A 23,562-nucleotide genomic window follows, 5' to 3' on the forward strand; every position below is an offset into this window, starting at 1 on the left:
AGAACATTTTGCTCCAGAAAACTAATTTGGATATACTCAAAAATTCTACTATGGATTCGAGCCGGTACAGACAGGGGCAGTGGAAGCAGACAGAGCAGTGATATGTAAATGGACTCAATAAAGCAAAATAGCTGGGAAGAAGACAAGAAAACTAGTCAATATGTACAAACAATTAGATAAGAAATTACAACAGAAGCCTGAACATTGGAAAAGATATGTCATACAAGAATGGACGCAAGTATTGTTGTCTTGAAGCTATGAAAATATCTCTAAATCTTTAAAGCAGGAAATAATGATATAAATGTGGTGCAACGGAAGTCACATATTCAATGTTGTTCTACCTACCAGAATGGGAGTGCTTGCTATCGAACTGAGTCTCAGGTACTCAACAGCCCGTTGCTGCAGTTCTACATCTGCATTCCTCAGCTGGGTGTCACTGCGCAGCACATCTTGAATGGTACACTTAATCTCCGGAAACAGGTTCACAAACTTAATGTAAGTCGAAAGCAGAAGAGCTCGCGTGGCCACGCTGCACAGGTGAAACTTAGAGTGAAGCAGGCCGAACTGTACTAAGGGGCTGAAAATAAAGAGAAACAACTTTCACAATCGCAGAATATTCCAAAGCCCTTTACAGTTAACGAAGTACATGTTGAAGAATACAATATCTGGAAGGCTGCAAGTATAGCAGTCACATTCGAAAATCCCACAACTACGAGTCAAATCATTTTAATTACTGACTGAAATATGTGGCAAAACCTGCTCTTCACAAATCTTAGTGAAATTTTCATATCCACTTTAGTACAGAGACTGGATCCCGGTTTAATACTTTATCTAAAAATGGAACTGTGAAAGTGCTGTATTGAACTTATCTGTCACTTTAGGCTCATCATGAAACCTCGACTCATAACCTGACCAAATAACATTAAGTTGAAAGGAAAAAAAGTTGACGTCGAATGCTCTTTAAAGGTTGTGACCATACAGTTATTTTACAGCTCATCATAGTTTCACACAGCCTAATAACTTACATCTGAAACTTACACATTCCATCAAAACTGCAGAATTGAACATTACCTACCCATAATAGTGAAAGGAGTGGGAAACTGGCCAATCTAGGACACAGATGTCCAAAAGTCAATATTACTTATGGGCTATTAGTTGGTCTGAGCTTGTTGTTGTGTTGCTGCATGTGGCCTCAATGACCCAGGATAAGAGACAAGAATTCATTATGAACCATAATCCAACAAGGAGTCAAGAGAGTTTATTGTCATGTGTCCCAGATAGGACAATGAAATTCTTGCTTTGCTTCAGCACAACAGGATATTGTAATCATAAACACAGTATATAATATAATGTATGAAATATAGGACCAATTATTAGACAATAATGGTATAGCATCCACAAGGGTAGAAGGACATTAACTGTTTCTCAGTTGCCAGTTCCACTAAGTAAATATAATTAAAGCCTTGTTCGATTAGATCAGTCTAAAAAGGTGGAGCTGGCACAATTAATGACCTTTTAGTCACAACACATACTATTGAACTTGAACACCAAGCTAGTCCTATAACACTGTCCACCTATTACACACCAGAAAGCTCCAATGCTTACTGTTATCAAAGCTCACTTTCTACCCCATTCCCTCACCTTCAACCTACACATCTAAACGATTGATAAATGAAACACAATCAGGTGTATTTCTACAATAACAGAAAGTGCTCAGCTGGTTTTCCAGCTGGCTCGTTGAGTGGAGATATCCAGAGAAGCGTGGATTTAGGCGACCGCTTCACTGAATACGTGCTGTTTGCCAGGAGAAGATGCTGCTTGACCTGCTTAAATTCTGCCTGACCCACTGACATTCTTCAGAGATACTGCCTGACCTGCCCAATTACTCCAGTGCTCTATCTCTTTTTCTGTAAACCAGCCTCTGCAGTTGCTTGTGTCTACTCAACATGAACTCTCTATCGTCTTTTCTTATCAGAATCCACCATTTGTACCCTATGGGGTTGTTCATTGATCACCTCCAGTCTTGGTTACTATCTCCACCTTTCTCTTCCCCACCCGATTCATCTGCCAATCAGCCCTCCTATCATTTGCCACCTCTTACCCGCTCCTTCCGCCCGCCTCTTTCTATCAGTTTATATTTCCCCTTACTCTATCAGTCTGAAGAAGGGTCCTGACCTGAAATGTCATCTGTCCATTTCCCTCAACAGATGTGCTTGATCCACTGAGTTACTCCAGTACTTTGTTTTTTGATCCAGGAAGGAAAACTAAGATTATATTGAATTTTGCTGATCGGAGTCAAATAGCACTCTCTGTGCAGCGGTTTCATTGTTTGCAATTTCACGCGATTATAACCTTTCCATTCTATTACAATGAAATGAGAGTTCAAATGGAGTTCATCCTCAGACTGAATCTTTCCGTAGTCCTTAACAGTTAAAGATAGTAATTTTTGTGAGACAACTATTGTCTAAACTGTCATGTTATCTGTTATTTTGTTTTTATTGGCTCATTTCAGAGCACAGATTAGCTGCTATCGTCACCAATGTCGAATGAAAGGAGGATGATAGCTCCTTGCATTCTGGAAAATGCATTGTCACAGCAATGCTTTGGCATGTGTAGAAAGAGGATGAGGATGAAAGGGAATTGCAACTCCCATAATACATTGTGGGACAGGCAGCATCTCTGGAGAGAAGGAATTAGTGACATTTCAGGTCAACATCCTTCTTCAGCGAGTAACTTTCGTCAGAGAGAGGAGGGGAAAGTACACCAAGGGGTTTTGATCCGAATTGTCACACATTCCTTCTCTCCAGAGATGCTGCCTGGACAAAGCTAAGTTACTCCAGCATTTTGTGTCTATCTTCCCATAATACACTGATGATAGTGTAGTAGCCATTTAATTCAACTCAGTGTGTTATGACCATAACCAGTTACCTTTCAATTCTATCTGCCTGTAATAATGTGGATGGGGTTTATACGTAGTCTGAGGCGTGTTTGCGGCTAGGATTCTCGCACAGACTCCCTAGTAGTTAGTTTAGTTTGAAGAAGCATGGGGGAGAGGTCACATCTTTCCACCATGCACGAGTAAGATTAAAATGTACTTATACAAGAAGAAGTTTGGATGAATATCTTACTGTTTTTACTTCTACAATAAAGAAACTATTAGTCATTGAATGTCTCGTGGAGAGCTTGAGTGTGTATTGATTATCTCCTGATCCCCTGTCTTCAATCACAGTGACTAAAGGATAGAATCCTTGAAACAATATGAAAATCTGTCACTATAGATAGAACTACCCCAGGTGGCCACAGGCAGTCAACTGACGATGAAAATACAACCCAATGCTAGAAAGCTTGTATCAGCCAATGGCAATATGTCTGACAAAACACAGGAGGAATCTCAACAGATAAAAATAAATGCTTGTACTTAACTGCAGTGATCTGATATCCACGCCCAAGTCATTGGTACTCTGCTAATTTTCATCAATTACTAGTCTTTCGTTCTGAATTTGCTTTGGCTTATGAAGTCTAGTAATGGTGACTCTGTACTGCCCATGGGTTGAGGGAAAGACTACACAAAACCACAACAAATAGCTTTATAAAGGTCCGCCAGAGAAGTGAATTGAACTAACCTGGATCTTGGATCACCAGCAATAAGATTACCAAACTCTCCCAGGATATATCCACCCACTTTCACAAGATTCTCGTGGCAGGCAGAGGCTTGCAGGGCCTGTCAAGAAATAATACACAATAACTTCAAACTCAATATTCCACAAGGAGGTTAATTCCCAGGATGGCGGGACTGTCATATATTGAAAGAATGGAGTGACTGGGCTTGTATACTCTGGAATTTAGGATGAGAGGGGACCTTATTGAAACATATAAGATTATTACGGGATTGGACACACTATAGGCGGGAAACATGCTCCTGATGTTGGGGAGTGCAAAACCAGGGGCCACAGTTTAAGAATAAAGGGTTGGCCATTAGAACGGAGATGAGGAAAGAAATTTCACCCAGACAGTTGTGAATCTGTGGAATTCTCTGCCTCAGAAGGCAGTGGAGGCCGATTCTCTGGATGCTTTCAAGAGATAGAGCTCTTAAAGATAGAGGAGTCAAGGAGCATGGGGAGAAGGCAGGATTGTGGATGATCACAGTGAATGGTGGTGCTGGTTCGAAGGGCCGAATGGCCTACTCCTGCACCTGTTGTCCATTGTCAATGAAATTGAAAATTAAATTGAAAAGTAAGAAAAACAGTTAATTCAGCCTCACTAATGGCTCCTGGTGTTTATCCTCCATTCCTTTACTTCCAGCAACACAATAAAAAAAAATATTGTATGAAACGCCACACATGCACTGAAGGCACACATCTGATATACGGATGCACTGATCGGTTTTGTAGTCAATGCCTACTATGTTTTGTTGTGCTGAAGCAAAGCAAGAATTTCATTGCCCTATCAGGGACACATGACATAAACTCACTTGAATAGTCCCAGGGTGTCCAATTGTAAGGTAACAAACACATATTGACATTGGGCCTCAGGAGGTTAGGATAGGTGATAAACAACTTGGGAAAAGATAGGCTTTAAGCATTTTCATGAAAATTCCATAATTATCTGGATAGCTGAAAATATGGTTTTCAATTGAGAAATTTATGAGGCCAAAAATGAAAGAATGCAGAGTTTTGATGGGTTACAGAGCTGTAGTAAATCACGGACAGAGGAAGGACAGTGGTCTTGGAGTGAAAATGAACATTAGAATAAGTTTAAAGTTAGTGACTGGGAGACAACATAATTCAAAGATAATACCTGGAAATGCGGAGCAGTGTTTTAATAATGTCAAGTTTTTGGAAGGTTTAGCCTGGAAGACGATTCAAGAAAGCACTGAAATAATTGGTTAGCTGGAAACAGAGATTTGGTTAAGTGCTCCAGCAACCAGTTATTTTAAAAGGGACAAATATGACAAGGCTCTGGACTTGTAAGTAATCCAGTGTTATGTTAGGGAAAATATTGGATTGAATGCTCGGTCCAAATTCTAGCAAAGGCAAGGTTGTAGACAGTGTGGCAGATGGATTTTGCTTCCAGTCATCAGAAAAAGCCTGTATTTATCAACTCTGTCAATCAAAACTTTAAACTCACAAATCTAGTCAAATAAAGATCCAAGATAGAGGATTTGCAGCAAAGCAGACAGATTTTTAATTCACCTTTCAAAATGTACTTTAGATGTAACCCTGTTTCAAAATATAACATTTTAACTACTAATTATCCAAAGGCAGAGCTTGCATCTTGAATAATTGTAACCTTATTTTTGCTTTAAAATTCAGTTTGAGGTATAGACAGTCCAATCCATTTTCCTAAAACCGCAAATTCTCTGTTTATAGCATATTCCTCTGAAACACAGAGTTTAAAAATATTTTTTTTTTTAAAAAAAAAATTAAAAAAATTTTTTTTTTTTAACATTTTACCTGCCATAACATCCATTTTCCTTACACCTAAAGAGACGTGATGCTTTTTCCATTTTAAAGGTGCTTTATTTAAAGTTGTAGATGAATGCATTAAAATATAATTGTATGCATACATTTGATGTTATTATCAAATATATATTATGCCACAATTTTATTGATTTTAACGAATTTTAGATATTAGAAATTTTAGTTTCTGGAGATAATATTTGTCAGATGAAAATGTTTCAAAAACATATTTGAGAATCGCCTGTTGGGAAGGTAATAAATATAGACATGCCTCTGAACAATGAATGCATTAATACTATTGCCCACATATGACCCAGTGGAAAGTGACATTATTTTGAGGAAAAGCAATATCTGTTAATAAAAATGCTGCTATATTATGATTCCACATGTGGTTGATAATGGAATTTGTGAAATTAATATTTCATATCGATTTCTTTGAAAGATCAGAAAACACACAATAGTAACTCATTATTTTATTGAATTTTATATTTTATATCACTGATGATACTGGCTGATCTTTTGATGCAGTACTGCTGCAAATCCCTGAAATGGTGGGAAAGTCAATATCCGTGACAGACTGGGCCGTGTTCTCCACTTTTTGCAATCTTCTTCGTTCTTGGGCGTTTGAGTTGCCAAACTAGGTTGTGATGCAAATAGCCAATATGCTCTTGACTGTACACATGTAGAAGTTCAAGAGAGTATTCATTGACATATTGAATCTTCGCAACCTTCTATGGAATTAGAGGCATTGATGGGCTTCCTTTATGATTGGTGGGGGCGATGCGAGTCAGCTGCCCTGCCAGCAGCGTGTTCGTTATTTTGACTTTTTGGGGGTTTTTGGGTGTGTCAAATGTTAGTTTGGGTGTCTCTTGGTGTGTCTTATGTGGGCGGTGGTGGGGAGGGGAAAGGGGGAACCGCTTTTGGTCGCCTCCTCGATGGAGAGGCGACTTTTTCCATGTCGCCAGCCTCGCGGCCTAACATCATGGATTGGAGCGGCCTTTCCCGGAGTCGGGCCAGGAGCATCGGCAGGAGGGACAGTGTGGACTTTTCCATCGTAGAGCGGGCGAACCCTTGCCGGGGGTCGCCAGAGAGGAGTGCTCCGATCGCTGGCCTGGTGACGTTGACTTCGTGGGGCTGTGGTCTGCGGATCTTCTAGCACCGGGCGGGGCGTAAACTTACCATCCAGAGCCTGAGATCGCTTGCCGGGGATCGCCAGAGAAGAGCTCCGACGGCCGGCCTGCGTCCTATAACATCCTGAAGCCGCGGTCTGTGGAGCTTCTAGCCGCGGGCATGGAGTGGACTTACTTTCCGGAGCCTGGGATCCCTCGCCGGGGATCGCCAGAGAAGAGCTCTGACCGCCGGCAGTGCGGTCTATAACATCCTGAAGCCGTGGACTCCGGTAGGAAAGTGCCGATTCGGGCACTCCAAGCCGTGGAGTGTGTTTGACCATCCCGACGTCGGACGAGAGAGGGCCTGTACATCGGGCCATCTGTAGCGGCGACTACGGAGGGTTTATGGCCCAGACCACGGGTGAACAAAGGACGAGGACTGACTGAACTTTGTTGCCTTCCACCGCAGTGAAGAATACTGTGGTGGATGTTTGTGTTCAATTTTACTGTGTATTGGGTGTTCTTTTTAAGTGTATCGCTGTTGGTAAATTCATTTCACTGCACCATTGGGTGCATGTGACAAATAAATTTGACATTGACTTTGATTGGGTCAATGAGGTGGGTCCAGGACAGATCTTCAGAGATAGGCTTGTCCAGGAATTTGAAGTTTTTGCCTTGATTTTGTCCACCACCGCCCCGTCAATGAAAGGTTAATGTCTTCCATCCTCGACCATCCTCTTCCAAATTCAATTACCAGTTCCTTGGCTTTACTAATGTTGAGAGCAAGGTTATTGTTCTGGCACCATTTGGTCAGTTGATCGATCTCCCACCTATACTCTGACTCATCGTCATCTGTAATTCACCCAACACTGGTGATGTCGTCAGCGATTTTGAAGATGGACTTAAAACTGTATCCGACTGCACAGTCAAGTGTATAGAGTGAGCAGAGCAAGGGTCTGAGCATGTGGCCTTGAGATGCTCCTGTGCTGATAGTTATCGAGGAGGAAGTGGTGCTGCCAATTTGTACAGATTGTGTAAGAAAGAACTGCAGATGCTGGTTTAAATCGAAGGTAGACACAAAATGCTGGAGTAACTCAGCCGGTGAGGCAGCATCTCTGGAGGGAAGGAAAGGGCGATGTTTCGGGTCGAGACCCTTCTTCAGAATGATTTTGTACAGATTGTGATCTATTGATGAGGAAGTCAAGGATCCAGTTGCAGAGGGATGATTGTGTCGAATACCGAGCTGTAGTCTATGAACACATGCCTGATGTAATATTTGTGTATTTATAAGGCGTTGGATAGGGTCTCACGTGACAGGCCAGTCAAAGCCAAAGGAATCCAATGGAGAATGGCAAATTGGATATAAAATTGGCTCAATGGTAGAAAGTAAAGATTGACTGGAAGTCTGTTAACCAAAACGTTTCCACAGAATCCACTTAGCAGCCCCTTGTTTTTTGTAATATTAATCATTTACACTTAACTATACTGGACATGATAATGAAGCTGACAAATCCACATTGAGGAGAAATGTAAAATGTTTATTTATTTATCGTACCAGTTGCAAACTCGGCTTGTTGAGTCTCATTGTCTGTACTCGTTCTAACCTAGCACACAGCTAACAATGGTCTGTTTCCTTTATCATCTTTACTTTTTTGCATATCTTTGAATCATTTGTTCTATATCTCACCGTCTATATCTCTCGTTACCCTTTTGCCTGACTCTCAGGTTGAAGAAGGTTCTCGACCCGAAATGTCAGCTATTCCTTTTCTCCAGAGATGCAGTCTGACTTGCTGAGTTACTCCAGCTTTTTGTGTCTATCTTCGGTTTAAAGCAGCATCTGCAGTTCCTTCCTACACATAAAATATTTATTTGACGTCACCAGCATTCCTTTATTCCCACCAATGATAGCATGTGGTTTGTATTTTATTTTTTGTTTCTTGTTTTGTTCTTAAATCACAGAGTTATATTTTGTAACCAAATCTGCTGACACAGTTCCAGAATCTAAGCAAGTTTAGAAAGTCATGTGAGCCATGAATTAGTGTCTTCAGTTGGAAACTAGCAAGGACCTTTATAAAATCAAGTAAATATTATTTGCTATTATGTGCCATAGAATGGGGTATTAGAGTGCAACATCCACAAATCATTATTGATGTACACGGAGAATGTGGAGATATTTGAAATGTTATGCAATGATGTCACTCTTCATTAGATCGATTTCATGGACAAATCAGCTTCTCGTGCCACAGAATTTAATAACTTCCATCTCATAGCAAACTTGCCTCAAACACTGTCTTGGCTGCATAACCCTGCACGTCATCGCGATTGATGATGATCTGAATGACTCGATGCCAAACCTCCTCACTCACGTAATCTCCAGCAATTCTAATCAGGTTCAAGATAGTGTCGACATACCAAGTGTAGTCCATAGCATATTTTTCCGCTAGGATTGCTACTTTAAGTACCTAGAGGGAAAAAATCAACTGTTGAAATGTACAAGAATGTTCAATGGGCAGACTGATGAAGACTTACTGTAAGCATAAAATCTCAGTGCAACTCCACGAAAATTGTGGTGATGGCTGCACCACCGATGATGCCATCATTCAGATGAGATATTACACCATGGACCCATTATCACTCTCAGATGGATTTAAATAACCACATGATTACATTTCAAAGAGCAGGAGGGATGCACAGACTTATATACAGCACAGAAACAAGTACTTCAGCCCAACCTGTCCAAATCGACCAAGATGTCTCACCTAAACTAATCTCCTTTGCTTGTGTTTGGCCCATATATCCCTCTAAATCTGTCCTATCAAAGTAGTCCAAATGTTGTCCACTTCCTTCTCCTTGGTGAAAACAGAAGCAAAGTCTTTTCTTGATCCTTGAGTGGTATTACTTTCTCCCTGGTAACCTCATTTTTAATATAGGCTTGGAATTTTCTTTAATCCGACTCGCAAAGCCATTTCATGGCCACTTGTGGCCCATCTAATTGCCCACTTGAGTTCTTTCATTCTTTCTTTATATTCTTCAATGGCCCTGCCTGACCTCATGTTAAATGACTACAACTTACCTCCAACTAAGAACAGATTATTCTGTCTTTATTTAAAAAATATAGCAGAAATACATTCCAATACAAGTAGAACTCACAATTTCTTCTCGGATAGAATAATCGGCATTTTCCAAGTATTGCAGCATTTCAGACACTATTTGCTGGGCATTGCTCCGGTCACACATGCCATATAACAGGTCCATTGCCCTCTGTCGCACACTTACATCCCTCTCGGTCTGAAACAGAGATATGCCCAAATTAGTCAATCTTTGAACTCACCGGGTGCTTTATAATTAGTGCAATAATCCTCTTCACATTAAGATGCAGTGAAGCTTCACAATCACTGTCCTTCCAATGGCATGGTTATATATATTTTCCCAAAGAGCTGCCAAAGATTGTTACAATCTAAGGCATTAGCAAAGAGTGAAAGGGGAAACAAAATAAATTAAGGTGGACCAATCAGTTTAAAGCCCTTAGACTCATAAAATACTGGTTTTACAATTCTGTCATATTAAGATTAATTTAGCTAGAATATTATAGATGAAATATAGAAACATAGAAAATAGGTTCAGGTGTAAGCCATTCGGCCCTTCGTTCCAGCACAGCCATTCAATATCATCCAAAATCAGTACCCCGTTCCTGCTTTCTCACCATATGCCTTGATTCCGTTAGCCCTAACAGCTATATCTAACTCTCTCTAATGAATAGCTATGGCTACAAACAAAGGTGGGCATGGAAGCGCAAGGTGGACTGTGCGTATGTGGACTTGCTAATTGTGCTGTACATAAACAGAAACACTGATTAAACGTTTATCCTGGAATGGAGGACTTTAGTTGTGGGATGAGATTGGATAGGATGTCTTTCATCTTCTTGCGTATGGTGTGCACAGCCTAAAGTTGTAGGACAACTTGTTCTATTTGATCTTATTTGATTGTGCATTCGTTGAAACAGGGCGGACCACGTGAAGGTTGCAATCTCCCACCCCCGGGATGGCTTTAGAATTATAGAACTTTACAGCACAAAAACAGAACACCTCTGCCCAATTCCTCCATGTTGACCGAGATGCACATCTCTGCTAACCTCATTGCCTGGATTAGGCATGCCTCCGTGCCTTCCCTATCCAAGTTCCTGTCCAAATGCCTTTTAAATGTTGTGATTGTATCTGCCTCCACCACCACTCTGCTTGTTGCACATACCTGTATTCATCACTATCTGTATGGAAAAGCATAACCTTCACATCTCCTTTATATGTCTCTCTTCTCAACGCAAACCCGAGTCCTCTGGTTCTTCGGTGCCTTGACAAAATGTTGACTATCTATCCTGTCTATGCCCCTCATTGTATAAACTATTTAATTATGTAATCATATAACTGACCTGTTTTCTCTGTAGCAAACGAGGCTGAGGGGTGCATTGATAGGAATATACAAGATTAAGAATGGCTTATACAGTATAGGGGTAGTCCAAATACCTTCCCCTTGGTCGTTGTACAGAACAAAACGACTCCATTGATTGAAAGTGAAAGGAAAGTGTTTTAATGGGGATTGAAGGGTAAGTGATTTTACACAGGGGATGTTTGATATTTGGAATGTGTATTTGGAGGAGATGGTGGAATCAGATGCAATTGCTACATTTAAGTGGCATTTAGGCAGATGATTAAATAAGCAAGGCGTAGAGGGATAAGACAAAATGGATTTAGCGGGTTGAAGCGCCTGTTCCTGTACTGTCAGACTCTGTGAATTAATAAGTATAATGGCCAGACCAACAATGACCTACCATCAGAGACATAATCGAAGACTACTACAAATTTTTGAAACATTCTCATTGTCAAATTTTAAAAACTACTACAAACTTTTTGTCCCAATATGGACAAAAGGAGCCTTATTCCAAAAATGAGGTATGAGTATTTGTCCTTGACCAACTGTGACGTATGGCTGTCTTAGTAACACTGAAGTTCTTTGGAATGAAAGAGAAAACTTGCTACTGGCCAAATTCGCAAATCACCGCAGGCCTTTATTAGGGGCCCAAACATGTTCAGCTATTTTATCAATGAATTTGACTGAGGAAGACTCAGAAGTGGAGATGTTTGCTAGAGTCTGCATAATTTTCTATTTTGTTTGTATTTCCACAGATTATGAAGACCTTGAAAAGATTCTGCCATTAGTGGTAAATAACATTCATACCGCAGAAGTACCAAATAACAGCCATCTCCATTGAGACACGAAATCCTTGCCTTGACATTTGCAATTTCCATTCTAGGGATGTCCTTGGTGGTCACCATTGTTCAGAACAATATCTGGCCAGCCGCAGAAATACTGTGGTTCTCCAGTACATTCAGCCCATGCCTGCATGCAGCAAGGTCTAAATAATCATACAAGTAGCAGGTGTCATTCATGCCACACAATGAGTATTTCTACCAAGAAAGTCTCATCACTATCTTGTTAATGGTGAGTCCCCTACCAACATCCTCCTGGGGTCACTACTGGCCTGAAACTCAATAGTCACATAAGCATTGTGGTGACATGAACAGATCAGACGCTGGGTATCCTGCAATGATCAACTCATTTCCTGGCATCTAAAGTCTTCTCACTGTCTATAAGACACATCAAAAGTCTGAAGAATGGTTTCGGCCCGAAACGTTGCCTTTTTCTTTCGCTCCATAGATGCTGCTGCACCCGCTGAGTTTCTTCAGCACTTTTGTCTACCTTCAAGAAACTGTCAACTTGCCTGGAAGTGCATAGTTTCAAAACACTCAAAGTTCAAAGTGAATCAGGATTAAGCAGCCCAGTTTTGTGCCACCCTAAAGCTTCCATCATGAGTGCACCTGGAAAGAGTGTGTATCATCTACAAAACACACTTTAGTAATTCATGAAAGTTTCTTTATCCTGTGACCAGAAAGATAAGGCCAGCAGCACTTGCAAGTTCCATTCCAACTACCAGGTGGCGCTAGGAATGGCTGCCTCGCCGACAGTCTGTCTGTCCCTTCCTTCTCTGTTGTTTCTTTAGTGTGTTAAATGTATGTTTTTAATGTTCTTTAGCTTGTTTTGTGTGGGGGGTGGTGGAGGAAACTTTTTTGAAAATCTCTTACCTCGACGGAGATGCGATTTTTTTCCGTATCGTATCTCCGTCCGCACTGCGGCCTAACATCAAGGAGCTGGAGGCCTCTGCCGGAGATCGGCATTGGGAGCTCCAACCGTGGCAGCCTGCGGGACTTTGGCATCGTGGAACTGGAGATCCCTTTGCCAGGGATCAACCATTGAGCTCCAACCACGGGAGCCTGCGGGCTTTAACAGAAATTAGGTGCAGGAGGTGAGGCCATTCGGCCCTTCGAGCCTGCACCGCCATTCAATATGATCATGGCTGATCATCCAAATCAGTATCCCGTGCCTGCCTTCTCTCCATACCCCCTGATCCCCTTAGCCACAAGGGCCACATCTAAATCCCTCTTAAATATAGCCAATGAAGTGGCCTCAACTACCCTCTGTGGCAGAGAGTTCCAGAGATTCACCACTCTCTGCGTGAAAAAAGTTCTTCTCATCTCGGTTTTAAAGGATTTCCCCTTTATCCTTAAGCTGTGACCCCTTGTCCTGGACTTCCCTAACATCGGGAACAATCTTCCTGCATCTAGCCTGTCCAACCCCTTAAGAATTTTGTAAGTTTCTATAAGATCCCCTCTCAATCTTCTAAATTCTAGAGTATAAACCAAGTCTAACCAGTCTTTCTTCATAAGACAGCCTGACATCCCAGGAATCAGTCTGGTGAACCGTCTCTGCACTCCCTCTATGGCAATAATGTCCTTCCTCAGATTTGGAGACCAAAACTGTACGCAATACTCCAGGTGTGGTCTCACCAAGACCCTGTACAACCGCAGTAGAACCTCCCTGCTCCTATACTCAAATCCTTTTGCAATGAAAGCTAACATACCATTCGCTTTCTTCACTGCCTGCTGCACCTGCATGCCTACCTTCAATCACTGGTGTACCATGACACCCAGGTTCGCTGCATCTGCCCCTTTCCATCGTGGAGCTCGCGATCCCTGGTTAGAGACCGACTTTGGGAGCTTCAAGCTGCAGGAGCTTTGACCGCCCCGAGGAGCTTCAATCTCCCCGACGTGGGGGCTTCGATCGCCCCAATGCGGGGACTTCCATCGCCGGCTGCGGCAGCTTCGATTGCCCTGACAGACGGTTCAATTGCCCCGACCGCAGGAGTAAAACGAGGGAAGAAGATTAGAGTTTATTGCCTTCCATCACAGTGAGGAATGTGGAATCCGCTGTGGTGGATGTTTATGTTAACTTTTATGTGGTTGTGTTTCTTGTTACTTTTTTCAGTATGCCTATATGGTAATTCGAATATCACTGTACCTTAACTGGTACACGTGACAATAAAAGACCTTTGTAACCTTTGAAGTCACACATTATTCAAACGTGAACAATTCTTACTATTTCTTCGTTGTCATGGGATCTAAAGGTCTTGGACATTATACCCAACAGTATTGTAGATGTTCATTCATCATATGGATTGCAGAGGTTTAAAATGGAAGCTTACCTTCTCAAGAGCAATTAAGGATGTCTAACAAAAGCTGTATCTAACAAATTCTGCAATTACCTTGGCATTTGCAGAATCTTACTCGGGGTGTATTTGCCGAGGGACACTGTGGAGAATACTTCACTGTACTTAACAAATGCTCTGCCTCCACTTTGATGCCCACATTTCACAGGATGAATAAACAAAATACTCTAACCACTGTGATGGGATATTTTATCATAAAAATGTATATGCCGATAAAGTCAACAAAAATGCAACAAGAGTTACCTTGAGAGCAATAATGACGGTTCCGATGTGCATCTTCACCGCTTCACGGGAGAATTCGGAGCTGGCCAGCAGCCACATGCTCTCCAGTGCCAGGTATCGCAGGTTGGTCTCGCGATGCTGCAGGAACTGCCCCAGCTGATTACAGGCACGGACAAGTAGGTTGGGTTCACTGCACAAATGCAGGTTAAAAAGGATTGCCTTTCCAATTGTCATGCAAACAGTATGATTCTCTTGAGGATAGACACAAAATACTGGAGTTACACAGCGGGCGGGACAGGCAGCATCTCTGGAGAGAAGGAATGGGTGACGTTTCGGGTCTGGACCTTTCTTCAGACTGATGTCAGGAGAGTGGGCGGTACAGAGATAAAAATGTAGTTGGACATAGTAAGAATGGCCGGACAACTGGGAAGGGGGAGGGGGTGGGGAAGGAGAAAGAGGGAAAGGAAGGGCTACTTCTAGTTAGAGAAGTCAATGTTCATACCGCTGGGGTGTAAGCTGCCCAAGCAAAATATGAGGTGTTGTTCCTCCAATTTGCACTGGGCCTCACTGACAATGGAGGAGGCTCATGTCAGAACGGTCAGTGTGGGTTCAGTGGGAAATTTGTTAAAATTACGTGCAACATCTTTTAAAAAATGAATTCAAAATGCAGTGTGGAAAATTTGTTAATTCTGGACCATGAATGTCCTGAGTGTGCCTGATTTACCCAACATGGTATTCTATAAATTTAGTCTTTCAATATTAAGCTGGGAGTTGGTTAGAGATAGTCAGCATAGTTTGGTGCATGAGAGATCGTGTCTCATGATTTTGAGTTTTTTGAAGAAGTAACCAAGAAGGTTACTTTCCGAATTAGGGGCCCAACCCCAAATGTCCCCAACAATGTTCTCCAGAGTTGCTGCTTGACCCGCCGAGTTAATCCAGCACTTTAATGTCCTTTACAGTATGTATCATTGATTAGTAAAAATGAACGTAAAATTAACAAGATGTCTATAATTGTAAAAAGCTATAATAGGATGCATGAGCTAGGATAAGGAGTAGAGAATAACAGGTTATTTCTGTTGATGAACCCAATCTTTAATGTATGGGCATGGGCGTATTATTCACATAGAATATTGACAGATCCAGTTGAAAAGCTAGCATTTTGATAAGCCCGTATTATCGGTTCTGATACCTTGGTAAGATGTGACACATCACCTTTGAAAGTATGCCCTCTGTAACCCTGAAACATGTTATCTGGGACTGTTGATGGACTCTAACATTATTAAATAATGCCCCTGTCCCAGTTAGGAAACCTGAACAGAAACCTCTGGAGACTTTGCTCCCCACCCAAGGTTTCCGTGCGGTTCCTGGAGGTTGCAGGTGGTTGCCGGAGGTTGCAGGTAGTGGACGCAGGTAGGGAGACTGACTAAAACCTCTGGTAACCTCCGAGAACCGCACGGAAACCTTGTTTGGGGCGCAAAGTCTCCAGAGGTTTCTGTTCAGGTTTCCTAAGTGGGACAGGGGCATAAAGGGACTTGCCAGGACTTACAGCATTCACTCGGCAACAGAGGGATAGTGAAAAAGACATTCTATTAACCACAGCAAACAAAACATGGCCCTTTCTCCCTTGCTACCTCCAGCGCTTGCTTGACCTCAAGAATCTTTTAAACACATTCCACTCACCTATCATAGTGAATGATGAGGTTAATAGCCTCAAACAATACAGCATTCTTGGCATTTGAATACTGCACCTTCCTTGATTTGGGTGGCTCCTGAACTTTGTTCATGATGGTCTCAAGGCATTCGGTCAGACGTCCTTGGATAGCACGGTCCTCTGAGAGACACAGAAACGGTCCTTTAATCAACATCACTATTCCTTATTTAATTAGTCTCTAAAAATGTGGTATTTTATGTTCCACAAAGAAAAAACTTTTTTTTTAAAATAGGAAACATAAATTCCAGATTCATATCCTGACACGACAAGGTAACTAATCCCAGAATCTGAGATTGCAAATGAAAGAACAGATTATTAACCAGGGATGCTGGTTTAGTGACCTCCAGAAATGGTGCACATGCACATACCACAAGAGTGTGCTTCAACTCTTTGCTGCTCTCAAATTGCCACGAGCACCAAGCTATTCTGCAGAAGGCGTGCAGACCATGGGTAAAAATATTAACCTTCTACTCTAGACCAGTTTAGGTGGGTGATACTTTTGCCCAGTGCAATCTATACATAAATAAAACTTTGATCTTGTTATCTTCCGGTTGCACATTCTATTTGCACACAAACGGTTTGTGATAGCGCTACGATTTTTCATCAGTTCACTCACCGTTGTCCTGTGCTGCGAGTCCGCCAAGTTTTCTTCCGATCGGTTGAATGTCGTAAAAGTTAGCTAGGTTTAAAAATCTTAAAAAACGCGCACGCGGATATCGATCTCTTCTCCTGCCAGTCTGCGCTGCGTGGATTAGTCTCTTCCCCTGTCACTCGCCGGGACAGTCCACCCCTTCCTGCACCATCGTGTCTTGACTGGAGCTGAGGATGGCCGGCGGAGGTTTCCAACTGGACTTTCGGAGGGACCTGAAGCAGCACCCGCCCCGAGCAGCAGCCCCGCCCCGAGCAGCAGCCCCGCCCCGAGCATGGCAGCCCCGCCCCGAGCAGCAGCCCCGCCCCGAGCAGCAGCCCCGCCCCGAGCGGCAGCCCCGCCCCGAGCAGCAGCCCCGCCCCGAGCAGCAGCCCCGCCCCGAGCAGCAGCCCCGCCCCGAGCAGCAGCCCCGCCCCGAGCATGAGCCCCGCCCCGAGCATGAGCCCCGCCCCGAGCATGCAGCCCCGCCCCGAGCATGAGCCCCGCCCCGAGCAGCAGCCCCGCCCCGAGCAGCAGCCCCGCCCCGAGCAGCAGCCCCGCCCCCGAGCAGCAGCCCCGCCCCGAGCATGAGCACCGCCCCGAGCAGCAGCCCCGCCCCGAGCAGCAGCCCCGCCCCGAGCAGCAGCCCCCCCGCCCGAGCAGCAGCCCCGCCCCGAGCAGCAGCCCCGCCCCGAGCATGAGCCCCGCCCCGAGCAGCAACCCCGCCCCGAGCATGAGCCCCGCCCCGAGCAGCAGCCCCCCGCCCCGAGCAGCAACTCCACCCCGGGCAGCAGCCCAGCATGGGAGACCCAGCCCGGAGTCGGAGATGTCACCAAACGGAAAGCTGAGACTCGGATCCCAGCGGAGGAGAACGACCAGCGACCAGCGCCCGCTGTGAGTCCCCATCGCACCGCCAATTCCAGCCACTACCCCTCTGGTCCCCCTTGCTGGCCCCCTCTCCCCCATGGCTCTTCCCCCCCCCTTTTCTCTCCGAGCTCACCCCTCCGCCCACACACACCTCTCCCCCCCACAACTCCCACCCGCCCATAACCCCTCCCCCCACAAGCCCCCCTGCCCACACAGCCCCCCCTCTCCAACAATCCCTCCTCCCACAACACCCCCCTTCCCCACAATCCCGCCCCCACCCCCACAACCTCCCCCCACCCACACAACCCCCCTCCCCCACAAACCCCCCCCCTGAACCCCCCACAACATCCCCCCCAACAATGCCCCAACCCCCCGCCTACACATACCCCCCTCCCATGCACACCCCCCACCCACGCACACCCCCCTCCCCACACTCCCCACCACATCCCTCCCCCACTACACACCCCTCCCGCCCACATACACACTTTGCCCCCTTCCTACACCCCCCGCTACACACCACCCTCCAGCAACCCCCCTCCCCCCCACACCACCCTTTTCCAACCTCCTACACCTCCTCATCCACACACACCCCCCTCCCCTCCCACCCCCCTCTCGCCACACACCCCCACTTCCCTCCCCCCCCCCCCCCCATCCCCTCCCACACATGAAGAGGAGGGGGAGGGAGTGCTCAGGGATGAGGAGAAATGAGCCGCACCTGCGCAGTTCGGGGCTTTGGGTGAGTGGTGGAATATTGCGTTGGGGGATGGGTTGCATTGGGGGGGGGGGGGGGGGGGGGTTGAGTACTGGAATATTGCGTTGGGGAATGGGTTGCGTTGGGGGACCAGGCCTCCCGTGTTCCCTGGACCCAACGGGTCCCACTTAGTCTAGTGTTGATTACAATTCTTCCCAATTCAATACATCTGCTTGGCCCACCTGGAGGAGGATAGCACTGCAACAGTCGAAGCAGCTTCACAGAAAGCCATGGAGCAGGGATGAAGTAATAAGTGTAATCCTGGAGGTCAGATGATGCAGATGAAACAATCTGGAGGAGGACAAAATGAATTCAATTTTGGACGCATCACATGACTAACCAAGGGACACACAGGAAATAATGGCAGCATACAATGACTCCTCTCTTTCGTTTAAAAACATTTAAATAAACATTAGTAACAATATTGTTTTTTTTTAATGAATTCTAAATCACAGATCCACCTGACGACTCCTGCGACAAGAGACTGCTGATGCTGGAATTTTTAGCGATCTCCTAATCTTGGATGATGCTAGGGGATATTTCCACACAGAAAAAAAGCAGAGGAAATTAATGTTTGTGGTACCAAATTCTCCACAAAATTGCTTTTGAGGCTGAAATCTATTAATAATTGTAAAAATAAGATTGATAAATTTCTGCTATGTTAAGAATATTACAGGTCACAGAACAAGGTCAGAGTAGATATGCACATAAGTTATGATCTAACTGAATGTTCAAGAAGGAACTACAGATGCTGGAAAATCGAAGGTACACAAAAATGCTGGGGAAACTCAGTGGGTGCAGCAGCATCTATGGAGCGAAGGAAATAGGCGTTTCAGGCCGAAACCCTTCTTCAGACTGACTTCTGCCCGAAACGTTGCCTATTTCCTTCGCTCCATACATGCTGCTGCACCCGCTGAGTTTCTCCAGCACTTTTGTCTACCTATGAAACACAGGATGTTAACTTGCCAGTACATAAAACAATTACAGACAGAATACTAAGGAGGTCTATAGTACAAGTGGGTTGAGGTATAAAAGTAATCCAATCTTTCTCCTTTGCTGCCTTATAAAATTCCTGCTCCCTAACAAATGCAGTTCCATAAAATACATGCAGTTACAGTTCAAAGTTTTCTTTCATCTACATGGGCCGATGCTTGGGTATTAATTGAGAACATAACAAATATTACCCGACTCAACCTTGAAACGGCCAAGGAAACAGACATTTTAAACTCTTCAGGGTTCTTTTGTGCAAGTGCGGTGATCAGACTTGTAGCAGCAGTTACAACACCCTGGATGGAAGAAGCAAAAGGCAATTAGGAATGGAATTATAGAAGGAATTGTTCAGCGAATGGACATTCTTGAAAGAAAATGTTGCATTATGTTACCAGATGCTGGTCATTCAGAAGATGAACCACACGCATAGTCCATTCCCCCATGGGTACTAGATCAGGAGATGTCCTGTACAATCGCAGCAGACATAGGGCAGCACTTTGCTTTGCAGATTCCATAGTATCCCTGAAAATCAGGAGGAGAAGTAGACCATAAAGTTCTTGAGCTAAATCAGATACATCAGGACTGACCCTACATTGTTTTCTGCCTAATCCCCATGGTATCATTGCCTTGTGTGAATGAGTTCCACAGTCTGCTAGGTAGAGAACATTTTTTTTTTAAATGACTACTCTCTTGAGGAAAGTAATTTCCCATTTCAGTCCTATACAGCCAATTTCCTATCCCAATAGTTCTAAACACTCCATCACAAGGAAAGGTCTCTCACCGTTATCCCACAAAACTCTTTCACAATCTTTGATATCACATTTGCTTAAACTCCAATGAATATAGCCACTTCCCACAGCCACTTCCTACTCAAGTGCTCTTCTTAGTACAGCTTTATAATCACATGAATCAATTATTGTACCAGCTCCAAGCTAAGAATATTCTTTCATCGGTACAAAGTCTAAAACCTCAAACAATAATGAAGGTGTGATCTCGTCAAAGTGTCTTGATTCCTGTGTGCATACTTATTAATGTATTGTCTAAAAAAATATTGCTATTTTGATTCTCCCTCACATTTTGACATGTTATACTCCATCTGCTACTTTCTTGAATACTTATTTCACTTGCCACAGGCATATTTCTGTTTTACTAATAGTTATTTTTACCAGCCAGCTTTTATATTGCAAGCAATCTTGAAAATCCTACCTTCTGTCTTTCATTTAAGTTGTTAATGTGGAATATACTGTAAATAGTTGGACCAGTCCCAATCCATTTGACACCCTACTAAAAATAGCCTGCTATTCTGGAAATGACCCATTTATTCCTACTCTGCTTTCTCTCCTTCAATCAGTGCTTAATCCATGGTAATATATTCTCCCCAACCCGTAAGCTTTTCTTTTATGTGTTGCAACTTTTTGTATGGTGTCTTACGAAATAATTTTTGAAAATCCTGATATATTTGTACACTGGTTCCTCCTTACCGCCTCTGTTAATCATGGCCTTTTAAAAACTCAGACATGTCAGGAAAATTCCATGGCTGATCGACACCAAGATACAGCCTTGTTTCATGCCAGTATCAATGCTAAATTCAGAAGGTGCATTCTTTTTATTATGGATGGTTACCTTCGTTATATCATGGAAGCCTTTGGTTAGGCAGTACATTTATTATTATTTAAAAAAAAAAAAAATTTTATTAGAAGCAATGTACAATAATATAACATGAATAGCATATTACATTTCATGTACAACTTATTTTAAATTTAATAGTAAGAAAAAAGTAAGGAAAGCAAGAAATAGAAATAATTATTATATATAAAGTGATATTGTTAGTTTGTGAAAAAATAGAGAAAAAGAGCCCATAGAGCTGTAAAGAGAGAGAAAACAAAAAGGAGTGAAACAAGAAAAAAAAACGAATAGAGAAGAAAAAAAGAAAAAAAAAGAAAAATTGAAAGGGATATTCATACTTCGTATCTTTACCCACCCCTCACCCGGTTCTGAAACAGTTCATTTCTAAGGTTGTGTTGCACTATATGCTTGTAATAAGTCGATAAAGGGAGACCAAATCTTTAAGAATTGGTCTGATTTGCCTGATAGGACGAGTCTCATATCTTCAGGCAGTACATTTATGTGGACTGCAAATTTTCAAAAGAACCTTACAGATCTGTTACCGTTGATCTATTTTAGTAGGTCTACAAATGCTGTTGTTTGCAGTAGTTCAGTTTAGTTGGGTGCAGTTTATTATCACGTGTACCAAAGTGCAGTGAAAAGCTTTTGTTGTATGCTATCCAGTCAGCGGAAAGAGAGTTTGTGATTATAATCGAGACATTTACAGTGCATGGATACATGATAAGGGAATAATGTTCAGTGCAAGATAAAGCCGATCAAAAATAGTCCGTGTCACCAATGAGGTAAATAGTAGTTCAGGACTGCTCTTTAGTTATGGTAGGATGATTCAGTTGCCTGATAACAGCTGCGGAGAGACCGCCACTAAATCTGGAGGTGTGCGATTCATGGGAAATAGAAGGGAAGTTAAAATAATTAGCAACTGGGAGATCCGCCAAGTCTACGCTTGGTTTCGCCAATGTACAAGAGACCATATCGGGAGCACCAAATGCAATAGCCTCACCTGGAAGAACTGCTGGGGTGTCTAGATGGATGTGAGGTATAGGGACAAATGTTACCTCTCCTGCGGTTTCAGGGGAAAGTACCAAGGGAGGTGATGGTTTGCAATGGAAGGGATTTGTGAACCAACGAGACATGGAGGGAGCAGAGTGGTTTCCGTAGAAAGCGGGAAGGGGTGGGGATGGGAAGATGTGACTGATGGGATCATGTTGAAGGTGGCAGAAATGTCCAAGAATTATGTTGGATAGTATGATGTGTTTGATGCAGAGGCTGGTGAAGTGAAAGGAAAGAACCAGGGGAATTTTTGTCCTGGTTCCGTCTGGAGGAGAGGTTGAGCAAGAGAAGAACTATGGAACACAGAGGAGATGCAGGAGAGGGATCCGGCTACGTTAGCAGGGGGGAAACCAAGTTTACTAAATAAAGAGATCTCGGATGTCCTAGAATGGAAAATATCTTAGGAGCGATGTTGCAGAGATAGAGAAATTGAGAGTATTTGATGACATCTATGCAAAAGGCATGGTGGGAGCAGTCGTTGGGTTTACAGTAGACATCAATTGATATTCTGTCGCCTTTGACGGAGACGGAGAGATCAAGAAATTGGAAAAAGGTTTCAGAAATACTCTAAGTGCAAGGATGTAAGTTAGTGTTAAAGTTAATTAAATCAATGAGTTCTGCACGGTGCAGGAGGCAGCCCTGATGCTGCCGTTGATGTAGCAGTGAAGGAGTTGGCTGAGCCAGTGTACGTTTGGAACAAGGACCATCTAAGATGCTGTCTAAGAGGAAATATCTCTGCGGATCTTGGAGACTACTAACAATAATATTCTTGTGGCAATGTTTCGATTGCCATTATTGTTTTGGACTAGTCAGATGGAGGCGGCAGAGCTGATTTAGAGGCGTCCAGTAAATGTCATGTTTTTCCACAGTTACTATGGACATTCTTGCAAACTCTCAATTGGATGATGATGTAATATAACAGTGGCTAGAATGGGCGTGTAGCCATTCATTCTATCACTGGTCTCTGATAAAATACAAGACTTCCTCCTAGCTCAAGACATCTCAACAACTTCCTCGTCTCTCACTTTCTCCGGGTCAAAGGTATAGCCATGGGCACCCGCATGGCCCCAGCTATGCCTGCCTTTTTGTTGGTTACATCGAAAAGTCCTTGTTCCAGGTGTACACTGGCCCTTTCCCCCAACTCTTTCTCTGCTAGGACTGTGTCGGAGCTACCTCCTGCACCTTTGGAGAACTCACTGCCAATCTCCACCCTGCACTCAAATTCAGTTATCAGAATTTTTGTTATCCGATAACAGCATTAGAAATCAGGCAACTGAATCATCCTATCACAACCACAGAGCAGTGTTGAACTACCATCTACCTCACTGGTGACCCTCGGACTATCCATGATCGGACTTTGCTGGCTTTAACCTGCACTAAACATTATACCTTTATCATGTATCTATACACTGTAAATAGCTCGATTGTAATCATGTGTTGTCTTTCTACTGACTGGTTAGTACACACCAAAATCTTTTCACTGTACCCCGGTACACGTGACAATAAACTAAACTGAACTGAATTCACCTGG

At 43.4% G+C, this 23,562-nt stretch overlaps 1 protein-coding gene across 5 annotated transcripts in view; it reads right to left on the reverse strand.

Annotated features, from left to right (window-relative positions):
* LOC129705914 (AP-2 complex subunit alpha-2-like) overlaps positions 1-23,562 on the reverse strand; it is a 73,771-nt gene that overhangs the window by 24,636 nt on the left and 25,573 nt on the right. For all 5 annotated transcript variants that reach the window (XM_055649836.1, XM_055649835.1, XM_055649838.1 and 2 more), the window contains 9 exons: positions 19,748-19,877; positions 19,550-19,651; positions 18,548-18,656; positions 16,089-16,239; positions 14,430-14,598; positions 9,719-9,856; positions 8,848-9,030; positions 3,624-3,721; positions 346-577 (listed from right to left, as the gene is read on the reverse strand). In XM_055649836.1, the coding sequence (XP_055505811.1) occupies positions 346-577; positions 3,624-3,721; positions 8,848-9,030; positions 9,719-9,856; positions 14,430-14,598; positions 16,089-16,239; positions 18,548-18,656; positions 19,550-19,651; positions 19,748-19,877 (1,312 nt within the window). The remainder of the gene's footprint in view (positions 1-345; positions 578-3,623; positions 3,722-8,847; positions 9,031-9,718; positions 9,857-14,429; positions 14,599-16,088; positions 16,240-18,547; positions 18,657-19,549; positions 19,652-19,747; positions 19,878-23,562) is intronic.

The sequence above is a fragment of the Leucoraja erinacea genome, chromosome 18 (assembly GCF_028641065.1).
Source record: "Leucoraja erinacea ecotype New England chromosome 18, Leri_hhj_1, whole genome shotgun sequence".
NCBI lineage: Eukaryota > Metazoa > Chordata > Chondrichthyes > Rajiformes > Rajidae > Leucoraja > Leucoraja erinaceus.